This window comes from Sciurus carolinensis, chromosome 13 (genome assembly GCF_902686445.1).
Source record: "Sciurus carolinensis chromosome 13, mSciCar1.2, whole genome shotgun sequence".
NCBI classification, from domain to species: Eukaryota; Metazoa; Chordata; class Mammalia; order Rodentia; family Sciuridae; genus Sciurus; species Sciurus carolinensis.
Genome location: NC_062225.1, coordinates 68,671,500 through 68,683,947, shown reverse-complemented (window position 1 = coordinate 68,683,947; position 12,448 = coordinate 68,671,500). Strand labels below are relative to the sequence as shown.

The window sequence follows — 12,448 nt, the reverse complement described above, 5'->3', positions numbered from 1 at the left end:
GCAAAATATTGTATTTATTTCTGAATAGTTCCAGGACTTAGTGAAGGTAAGCCTTTGTTTTTTAATCTCTTAATCTTCATATTCGACCCTGCCAATTGACATAATCCTTGCCTTATTAGTGAACTTCACTAAATTTTCAATTCATAACATGAACTTATGCTATTTACATGTCATATTTAACCTAAACATTTTTTAAAATTTATTTTTAGTTGTAGATGGACACAGTACCTTTATTTATTTTTATGTGGTGCTGAGGATTGAACCCTGTACCCTGAACTTGTGAGGCAAGGTACCGCTTAGCTATAACTCCAGCCCCCTAAACATTTCTTTCATATAATTTTTTGTTTTTTTTTTTTCCATGAGTTTTTTCAAGGTTACATAGATGATAGAACTGCTTAATATAAGTCGCTTCATTTTCTGAACTCATTTTACAAGTCTAACCTAAATCCAGTGTGTCTAAATTTAAAAATGTCTATATCATAAGCAGTCACACTGTAGTGTCATATTATTAAACGTCAGATAAGCTATATTTTTGTCAGTATATTTGATCTATTATAGAAATATTTAAAGAATGAATTCTTTCTTTATAAAGTAATTATATTATTAATGTATGTTATCTTTATTTCCCTAGGTTACTTTTTAATTGGTCCATGTCTCTTCCCTGCAACATGGTTTTGAAGAAAGCTGTTGACAGTCTACTTTGCTCGATGTGTCACATACACCCAAATTATTTTTCCTTGCTTATGGGCTGGATGGGAATTACCCCCCCTCCAGTACAGTGTCACCACAGTCTGTCTATGACAGATGATAGCAAAAAGCAGGACCTTAGTGCATCTTTAACAGATGACTCTAAAAATGCACAGGCACCTCTTGCACTAACTGAATCACATCTAGCAACCCTTGCTTCCTCTTCTCAGTCTCCAGAAGCTATCAAACAGTTACTAGACTCAGGTTTACCTTCTCTTCTTGTGAGGAGTCTGGCTAGTTTTTGCTTTAGCCACATTTCTTACTCAGAAAGCATTGCTCAGTCAATAGATATTTCCCAGGATAAACTCAGACGGCATCATGTTCCACAACATTGTAACAAAATGCCTATCACAGCAGACCTGATTGCTCCTATTCTTAGGTTTTTGACAGAAGTTGGCAATAGCCATATTATGAAAGATTGGCTTGGTGGTTCTGAAGTCAATCCACTGTGGACAGCACTTCTTTTTTTATTGTGTCACTCTGGGTCCACTTCTGGAGGACACAACTTAGGTGCACAACAGACCAATGCAAGATCAGTTTCTCTTTCCTCAGCTGCTACAACAGGATTGACAACTCAACAGCGTACTGCAATTGAGAATGCAACTGTTGCATTCTTTCTGCAGTGCATTTCTTGTCATCCTAATAATCAAAAACTGATGGCACAGGTAAGAGAAGAACTTGAACTGTCTTAGGTTTTAGTTATGTGTTATTATGCTATCACATTGCACAAGTAGAATAAAATAGAGAGGGTTATGTATTAGGCCAGATGATGGTAATATTTGGGATAAGTGACATTTAAATATTTGAATTTAAACCATAATTAAAATGAAGTACCAATATCTCTTTTCCTTCCTCTCAAAATATGTGGTCTCAAAAATCATTTATTAGGGCTGGGGATATAGCTCAGTTGATAGAGTGCTTGCCTTGCAAGCACAAGACTTTGGGTTCAATCCCTAGCACCGCCCAAAAAAAAAAAAAAAAGATTATCCTTTATGATAATAAGGTGACTGGGAAATTATGAAGATTTTTTTTTTTTAATTTTTAGTTGTAGTTGGACACAGATACCTTTATTTTTTTATTTATGTGGTGCTGAGAATTAAACCCAGTGCCTCACGCATGCTCGGCAAGTGCTGTACCACCAAGACACAACCCTAGCTGGAGATTCTAAAGAATCCCCTCCAAATCTCCCACTTGTAAAAACAAGGCCAAAAGTATAATATTTTAGCTGCTGGAATGAGATTAACATTTGACAGTGATCATTGTTGATCACATCTGCATTCAGACATTATATTTTGGTGTAGCCAGATTGCTATAACTGTTAATTTGCTTCTCATTACGTAGACTTCAAAGTAGGTTTCATTTAGGAGACTCTGGATAAATCACATAAAAAAGATAGCCAGATATTGTAACTCAGGCCTATAATACAATCAACTGTGCAGGTTGAGCCTGGAGGATTACAAGTTCAAGGCCAATTTCAGCAATTTAGGGGATATCCTGTCTAGAATAAAAAATAAAAATGTGAGGGCTGGGGTTGTGACTCAGTGGTGGAGCACTTGCCTAGCATGTGTGAGGCACTGGGTTCATTCTTAAGCACCACATTAAAAAAAAACAAAATACAGGTGTTGTGTTCATGTACAATTAAAAATTGTATTTAAAAAAATAAATAAAAATAAAAATGAGAAAGATGATTCATTGTATTAAGCGTATGGAACCTAAAATCTTGAAACCTAGAATTATTTCCAGTGGAATTCTAATTAATGTTTGTCAAATTCTGCAGCTTTCTGACTTTTGTAACCTTGTTCAAGTTATTTAACATGCAAAATGGGGCTAGTAATACCTCCCTTAAGAATGTTTTGCCAGAATTAAATATTCTAAAACAAATATTTATACATACACACACACTAAATTTTTAAAAATATTTTTTTAGTTATCATCAGACCTTTATTTTATTTATTTATTTTCAGTGCTGAGGATTGAACCCAGGGCCTCACACATGCCAGGCAGGTGCTCTACCCACTGAGCCACGAACCCAGCTCCACACATTATGAATACCCGCCTTAAGGATGTTTTGCCAGGATTTGCTATTCTAACAAAATTATTTATTCATACACACATATTATAAATACATACACATGTATGCATGTATATATATAAAATAGAGTTTATACTAGAGCCTCTCTGGCACAGAGAAAATACTAATAAAACTTTTTTCTCTCTAATACTGCTTATTCAGGTCAGATTTTGTTAGTAGATTAAGGGGTAATCAGTGAAAATTTTTAAAAATTTGATTCAACTTAAAATTTTTTTAGTGTAGATGGACACAATATCTTTATTTTATTTATTTATTTTTATGTGATGCTGAGGATCAAACCCAGTGCCTGAAGCATGCTAGGCAAGTGCTCTACCACTTGAGCCACATTCCCAACCCAAATGATTCAACTTTATTAAGAGGAAGAGCAAGATACTTTATTGCCTATAATAATTTTAATGATTGGGGAAAATACCTTTCTGCTTACTGCAATTAAAGGGAAATTATTACGTTACCAACTTTGACTAAGGACTTGGTTGTAGATATTTGAAAATTTGATACATGCCCTTGAGTACCCTGAACTGTTTCTGTTCCATTCATTTCTGGCCTAATTATCACCTGTTTCATCTTAAGGCTTTATTTTATATTTCTAACATACTTTTAAAAGTAATTTCACGTTGATATTGACACATTTATATTGATATTGACAAGGTCCTTGTGTGGGGGGTGAGATGGCATGTGGGTGCCAGAGATTGAATTTAGGGGCACTTAACCACTGAGTCTCATCTCCTGCCCTTTTTGTATTTATTTAAAGATAGGACTTCACTAAGTTGCTGAGTTTGGCTTTGAGCTCACAATCCTCCTGCCTCAGCCTCTTGAGCCACTGGGATTATGGGCGTGCACCACTGTACCCTGCTTTTATAGTAAATTCTCTTATCCACAGAAATGTTTCTTATGCTTTTTAACTTAACTGTATTTGTGTATTTTAAGATAATTTTTTCTTTAGTTGGTGATTTGGGTAAATGTATTAGATGTATACTTGTTAATCTACATTCTTAATTTCCTGTTTATTCTTCAAAATAAAAGCTATAAATAAATTTGCAATGAACTTGTTTGAATTTCTTGCCAGGTTCTCTGTGAACTATTTCAGACATCTCCCCAAAGAGGGAACCTTCCAACATCTGGGAATATTTCAGGGTTTATACGAAGACTGTTTTTACAGTTGATGCTGGAAGACGAGAAAGTGACAATGTTTCTACAGTCTCCCTGTCCAGTGAGTATTTAACACTTAAATCTTAACGATTACCTGTGTGTAAATATATCTCATAGTCATCTATATACTCATCTAATTTCCAAAATAGTAAACTGAAACAAACTATACTTAATGACAAGACTTGAAATTCTCCTTAGGATAACCTACCACCATCTCAATAACATAATTTTGCTGTATTGTACAGTAAGTAGTTTGATTTGATTTTGGGGAAAAAGTGACAGAATATTAGGTACAGTGCTACTAATGCAAAAGTTAATAACAAATTATGGTAAACACATAACATTTAAAGAAATTTATCAGATAAACTTATGTTTTGTGTGCTTTATTGGACTTTTCATTCTTGTATGTTTTTGTAATTGCCTCGTGATATATATTCTAAAAAGTGAACTTGTTGATTTCTTTTATTTCTTTTTTTTCAGCTGTACAAAGGTAGAATTAACGCAACTAGCCATGTCATCCAGCATCCTATGTATGGAGCAGGCCACAAGTTTCGTACTCTTCATTTACCAGTCTCAACAACATTATCAGATGTTCTTGACAGAGTGTCAGGCAAGTCAGATTTAAGTATTAATTTTTCTTTTACTTTTTTAAGATGCATGTGGAATTCTTTTAGTTTTATAACTTTATTTTACTGCTTCTGCTCACTTAGCAACCATTCAAAGACTAGAAAAGGGTCAACATGTCTCTATAGCTTGAAGCATGACTAAAAAGCGTATTAGACAAAATGTATAATACATTCAGGCCTGAGTAGTCCTTTTGGTATTGTGTATGTTATGTGTAGTAATGGCAAAATGGGCAGTTAAAAATGCAGATCAGGCATTGGAAATTATTGATGGAATTTTCCTACAGTAAATTCTCTGGTCATTCTATAGTGGTGAATTTCAAGGCATTAGGTTAGATAACAAAAGTTTTATTAATAAATGTTTTCTAAATATAGGGACAAAATAAGTGATAGAGAGATGAAAATGAAATAGGTAGAAATGTCTTGTCACCTTATCATGTATAGCTGTTAGTGAAGAAGCAGAGAAAACATTTTCTGTAGGTGTCATGCCTATAGTATACGTGTGTTTTTAAACAACATAACAGGGTTGTTTTTTATTAAGGAGTTTTTAACAGCAGAATGTGTATTATCGGGCTGGGGAGATAGCTCAGTTGGTAGAGCGCTTGCCTTGCAAGCACAAGGCCCTGGGTTCGATCCCCAGCACCACAAAAAAAAAAAAAAAAAAAAAAAAGAATGTGTATTATCAACATTAGAGAGTTCTAATTTCTTGCTTCTTAGAAATCCTAGTTAATGAAATCATTGCATATGTGTCATGTGAAGATACTTATTATGTAATACACCATAATTTAACCTGTGGATGTGGATGTAAGCAGGACACATTCTGTGCCTCTGAACATGTAATTATGAGTTTATGTGTGTTAGATTTAAAAATAAACTGGAAATGTCAGTGTGTGTATTATAGTATAAATGTTTCCAGCTGTGTACCTATGAGGGGGATGCTGTCAACTGAAGGAAGTGTAGGAGTATCATAAAAAAACTGGACATGTTCATTTACCAGATGAAAATACAAATCTAAAACTCGTAATAAAAAAATTGGTTGAATAGATTTGGGAGTTGTTACCATATACAGGTGCTAAGTAGGTGTGATCACTTTGAGCCAGGAGTTCAGTCCCAAACTGGACAACATAGTGAAAGTTCATCTCTGAAGAAGAAAAAAAGAAGATAATTTTTTAGTTCACAGTCATTGTTTCTAACACAGGTGTATGCATAAATGTGAAATTCTTTCCTACCTTTTAACAAGGTTTTTAGTGTAATGTTAGAATACTGTAAAACTTATTTAAAAATCATGGTTTCTAACTTGAAAATGCTTCCCATGTCTATTACAGTAGAACTTTTCTGAAAATGTGATTTAGAAACTTTTTCTAACATAGCCTTGAAATTGTCCATTCTATGAGATAAATAAAATTGAAAAATAAAAATTAATTAATTAAATAGCTGAAGGGGAATAAAATACTCCTAAAGTTTTGATTATTGACATTTTGCACATTTAACTTGAAATGCAAAATTATATTCTATAAAATAACTGAAATTTTAGCATCTTATTTATCTTTTTTTAAGAACACCATTGTAAAACATCATATTCTATCATTTAGAATAGTGTACAAAATAATTACCTTTAATTTTTAAACATAATTCCCTTTATTACATAAATATTAAATTAAGCTAATTGCTTTATAAATACCATATCAAAACTTATGTGCTAGATTTAAACTATCTAGCAGTGCTTTCACCCTTTGAAGTGGGTTCATTACCTTTAGTCTTTTTCTGATATATGTTAAATATATTTTTATTTCAATCTGTATAGAAATATAAATAATTCAGAAATATTTTATCAGTAATTTTATTCACTTCCTATAGCTTTTGACAACATTGTTTCAACTAAGAGAGTTTACATGTCACTATTTTGCATTTATAAATCTCTATATCAAATATTTTGAAGTTTGATTTGGTTCTTTTTTTAAATGTCCTTATCCTTACTTGAAGTGTGCAAGCTTTCCTCTATTCTATAACATATTGGGCAGTTTGTATTATTTTTCTCCTCATATTGATAATACGTTCTTGTCTCTTTGTCTGAAATTTTTATTGGATTCCAGAATGTTATGTGAATGCTATTTTTTCGGGTTCTGAATTGTTTTTGTTTTCTAAGTTTTTTTTCCAGAAGCATCCTTATGTTAGTTTAAATAGCTAATTGCTTTTAGGACCTGCTTTTAAGCTTTGTTAGGTAGGATATTAGGTTTTAATCTGAGGTGAAATTTACTGTGATGATAGAAATTTTTTATAAACCTATGTTGTCTAGTTTGGTAATTGTTGAGAAATACCAAACTGTGTGACTGGTAAGACTAAGAAACTGAATTTTTAACTTAAATTAACTTTAAATAGGTTTACTGTATTGGAATAGATATAAAGTAATAGATTTGAAAATACAAGTATAAGGCTTACTTGACACTGCTTCTGAGGCATATGCTTCTGAGTGTGCTCAGTTAGGAATTCACCTGTCCCTCATATGAGACTCTGGGATTGTTCCCCTTGTTCCTTTTGAGTAATACTTTCCTTGGCCTTTATTGTGTATAGTAACACTTGTTTAGTAACACTTGAAGAAGAGTGTCCCTATATCCCTGGAATTTTGTATGTAAATTACTCTTCCTTATAAATTTGTCCTATGAACTGCAACCAAGTGTCTTTGTCTTCTTGAAGTCTCAGCTATTTATCTTCAAACCAGAGTGACACATTGATTGTGCTGACCTGGGAAACTCTCCATACAATGAGTAGAAGCACTCTCCTAGGCCTCACCTCACTTGTGTCCATATATCCAGACTTCGTGGTACTGCTTTGTGTTATGCTCAGTGTCTGCAAAATATTGACTGTATTCTCCTAATTTTTAGTTATTTCAAGTGGGAGAGTAAATCTGGTCCTTATCATTCTATCTTGTTCAGAAGCAGAATTCCAAACCAGATAACAATTTCAAAAAGGAGGTTGAGGAAAAATTTTCTCGGTTACATATTTTGGTATTTAAATGCCATGTATTTTTTAGATTTTATTTTCGATACACCAGAGTGGATAAATGGGAATCAATTCAACTTCTGATTGTACTATGTAAATTATTATCAACTAGTGCTCTTCACATGTTTTTCCTCCCTGATTATGCTGTAAGTTTATTTTGTGAGTTATTTTGTTACTAAAATACTTCACTAAAACTTATATCCATGTTTTTGCCATTTGGATTTACTTGATTGATTTCTTCTAATTTCACAATAATAGACAGTCAGCAATTAGTAGTAAGATGCTATTTCTTTTCAGATACTCAAAACAAGAGAATAGGTGATGTTACAAAAGATACTGTCTCATTTGTTTAACATTTTAACATAAAGAATCTTAGATCATAATTGTGTTAAATTAGAAAATTTAAAATAATCGATCAATCATAGCTACATGGTAAAAAATAATCCTAATATCTAAACAGTTCAGCCTTTGGATTTCTTAATGGCTAAATGACATCATCATATGACCACTCACTTATTTTATGATTTTTAGTAGCACACTATATACCAGTGCAATGAAAACAATATTAATTTAGAGGGTAATAACTGTCTTTTAAAACCTATTGTATTCTTTTATTTTAGTTGAGACTAGTGATTAAATCCAGGGGCACCCTACTACTGAGTTACATCCCCAACCCCTCCCCCCCTTGTTTTTTTTTTTTTTTTTTGAGACAAGGCCTCACAAATTTGCCAGGAATGGCCTCAAATTTGTGATCCTCTTGTCATCACTAACTGGAATTACAGGTGTGTGCCACCACACCCACCTTTATTTTCATTTTTTAAAGTATACTGAAATATTATTTTAATATTTCCTATTTTATTTTTAAATGAAAATAATAAAATAGGAAATCTCTGTTGTGGAAATTTGTTCCTATATATTCCCATTTGTAGAAGTCTAATTTATTGCTTTAAAGCGAGTCCCTAGGTCCTGTTCCATTCTTCCCTTTTACAGGCTGTCAGTAGTCTTCCTAAGGCTTTCCTCATTTTATCTTTTTTAAAATTTTTCTTTGTAAAAAATGTTTTTTTTTTTAATTAGTGTATGATAGTTACACATAATAGTGCAGTTCATTTTTACATGTTCATAAATGAATGTAATATAATTTGTTCCATTTCTTTTTTTTATATATTTTTTTTAGTTGTAGATGGACATGATACCTTCATTTTATTTATTTATTTTTATGTGGTGCTGAGGATTGAACCCAGTGCCTTGCACATGCTAGGGATGTGCTCTACCACTGAGCCACAACCGCAGCCCTAATTTGTTCCATTTCAATCCCTTATAATCCATTTTCCCTTCTCTCCTTCCTCCCCCTGCTCCCTTTCCTGTATGCTGTTAGTCTTTTTTTTATTATTAATTTTTAAAATTGGTTCTCATATATTCATGCATGTGCATAGCATAATTTAAGTCAGTTGCATTCCTCAGTTTCTCCCTTTTCCCATCTCTCCATCCTCCCTTTTGATCCCCTTCCTCTATTCCCTGATCTCCCTCCTATTTTCCCGCCCCCTTTATTTTTTAATCCCATATTTCTCTCTAACTTTCACACATAAGAGAAAACATTCAGCCTTTATGATTCTGGCTTATTTCACTTAGCATGATATTCTCCACTTCATCCACTTACCAGCAAATGATATAATTTCATTCTCCTTTATGACTGTGTAAAATTTTTTTGTGTGTATATACCACATTTTCTTTATCTGTTTGTCTATTGACAGGCACCTGGGCTGTTTCCATAACTTAGCTATTGTGAATTGCACTGCTATGAACATTGATATACTTGTATCACTAAAGTATGCTGATTTTAGTTCTTTTGGATAAATACCAAAGAGTGGGATAACTGGTGGTTTCATATGGTAGTTTCAATCCTAGTCTTTTGAGGAAATCTCCATACTGTTTTCTAGGATGTACTAATTTGCAGTCCCACCACAGTGCATAAGTGTATCCTTTTCCCCATATCCTTTCCAGCATTTATTATTATTTGTATTGATGATTGCCATTCTAACTGGAGCAAGGTGAAATTTCAATGTAGTTTGATTTGCATTTCCTTTTGTTAGGGATGTTGAATTTTTTTTCATCCTTTTGTTGACCATTTGTATTAGTTCTTTTGCCCATTTATTGGTTTTGGTGTTTTGTTTTTTTGTTTGGTTTGGTTTGGTTTTTTTGGTGTTATGCCTTCTGAATTCTTTGTATGTTCTGGATATTACTCCCCTTTTGGAAGAGCAGGTACCAAAGATCTCATATTCTATAGGTGCGCTCTCTCTCTCTCTCTCTCTTGAACAATGTTTAATGAAGAATACTTCAGATTGGGATTTATAGATAGTCCAAAAATATTCTTTTGAGAATTGTGACTCCCTCTTTCATTTCAATAATCTTGAAGTCTTTGAAGCATAAAGTTCTTATTACATATAAATCTTCAAATTCTTGATCAAATAAATAACAAATGATGTTCTCTTAAGAAAAACAACCTTCAACTTTAGTTGTCCTCTGTATATTTAGAATAATTATCTTCCAAGATCCACATGTCTTTTCCCTTTATCTCCAAGAGTTAATTCCTTAATATGAATCTTTGTGACTGGAATCTCATTTCCTTGATTTCCTCATCGTAGCAAAGTATCTTTCAGAAAAGGTTCTTTGAATTAAGAGTTGGAGCATGCTCATTTCAGACTCTTCAAGTTCCTCTGGAGTCACATTTTAAACACCAACCATGCTAACAGCTCCTACATTCTCTCCAAATCAGAGACCTCAGATTTGCCTCAATTTTGGCACTTCCTGTCTGCTTCACATTCTCAGAATTGGGCTCACAAAAGGTGCAGTGGTGCTGGATTGATCCCGAGTAGGAAAACCTGGAGAAAAACAATCTGGTTACCTCTTTACAATGTTAATTGTTTCCTTTGCTATGCAGAAAGTTTTTATTTTAATGCCATCCCACTTACTCTTTCTTGGTTATTTCTTGCACTTTAGGGCTCTCGTTTGAGCAAGTTAGTGCTGACACCAGTATGTTGAAGTATTGAACCTTTGTTTTCTTCTAGCAATACTAAAGTTTTTTTATTTTTAATTTTTGTTCTTTTTTTTTTTTTTTTTTTTTGTCCCTCTTACTTTTAAATTAATAGTCTTTTCTTGGTATTTATGCTTCAAAGACTGAATTGATGTAGGTATGGGTTATAATGAACTCTGCTTAAACTAAAGCAAATTTTTGTTCTTAAGGTTTTTCACTTCCTCTAGAGGTAATACATGCCTCTATTGTAGTAATAATACTTTCTAGAGATTGGAATTTAAATATCCTTCTTTACAAACAGTAACAGGTTCTGTCCATTTTTATAAGGGAGCTTTGAACATCACAGAATTTCTTCTAAATTCCCTTACTTTGCCTCAATCTAGGAGCAGTATCCTGTATAGTCTTCCAAAATATTTATTGCTTCCCTTCATGTTTTGGAAAAATGGTGCATTTTAGACAATATTTTCTTACAGATACCCCAAGTATCACAGCTAAACTAATTAGTGAACAAAAAGATGACAAAGAAAAGAAAAACCACGAAGAGAAAGAAAAAGTTAAGGCAGAAAACGGATTTCAAGACAATTACAGTGTTGTTGTGGCCTCTGGTATGCTTTTTGTTTTTTAATAATCTTTATTTTATTTGAGTTTCTTTAAAATAAAGCTATTTTATTTACAGGAACTTCATGTAATAAATGTATTAGTGCAGAAGGCTGATTTACAGTCTTTTAATAGAACACAAAAATGTATTTATTAGTTTTCATTTACGATGTGTTCATTAGAAAGTAAATGCAATTTAAAATTTGGTTGAGAAACAAGTTTTTATTATTGGGTTAAAGCATAACAAAAATCAGCAAGGATAACTCATAATTTTGGAAGGTTATGTTTTTAACATAAGAGAGATAGTTTTATAACAAATAAGCAATCTCAACATAGATTACTCTTCAATTAGGAAACCTCTGTATTGGAATATCTACCCTAACTCAGAGAAAAATTAATGCAGAATTTCTTATTTATACAAAATTGCATTCTACTGCATGGATGGTCATCTGTATCTCACAGATTATAACAGCAATATTTTTTACTTTCTTGGAAAACAGTTTTAGGTACAAGGAAAGATAACACTTCTTGATTATCATGAAGGACAAATAGAATTGGGAAATTGTTTTTGTTTTAGAAGAAACATTTTTGTTTTTTTAGCTTAGCTAGGAGTGCACATTTTATTAAAATATTTTAGAAACACATTTGTACTTGTAGTGTGCTGTTTACATAGATTCTTACAGATTGTTTTCTTTTAGGGTTGAAGTCCCAATCTAAACGTGCTGTGTCTGCTACACCACCTCGCCCTCCATCCAGGAGGGGGAGGACAATACCTGATAAGATAGGAAGTGCTTCCTCAGGTGCAGAGGCTGCGAACAAAATAATTACTGTCCCAGTGTTTCATCTGTTCCACAAGCTCTTGGCAGGTAATACAAGCTCTTGGCAGGTAATATTCACATTACCTAAGCATCACTAAACATCAAAAGAAATTTTTTCTTTTGTTTTGTTTCTTTTCTTTTTTCTCTTTTTTTTGGTACCAGGAATTGAACTTGGGCATTCAACCACTGAGCCACATCCCCAGCCATTTTGTATTTTATTTAGAGACAGCGTCTCACTGAGTTGCTTAGTTCCTCGCTGTTAAGGCTGTCTTTGAACTCTCCATCCTCTTGCTTCAGTCTCCTGTGACTGCAGACAAAAAAAAATGTTTAATGATCTTACAGCTATAAAAATCAAATATGTAGTCCTCAGAATTATTTCTGATTAGGTGTT

General features: G+C 33.0%; 1 protein-coding gene across 1 annotated transcript in view; it reads left to right on the top strand.

The window, feature by feature from the left end:
- Nucleotides 1-12,448, top strand: part of Birc6 (baculoviral IAP repeat containing 6) — a 212,846-nt gene that overhangs the window by 131,792 nt on the left and 68,606 nt on the right. The window contains 5 exon segments of the mRNA XM_047521886.1: nt 632-1,412; nt 3,906-4,049; nt 4,469-4,598; nt 11,116-11,247; nt 11,938-12,105. Coding sequence (XP_047377842.1) covers nt 632-1,412; nt 3,906-4,049; nt 4,469-4,598; nt 11,116-11,247; nt 11,938-12,105 — 1,355 coding nt within the window.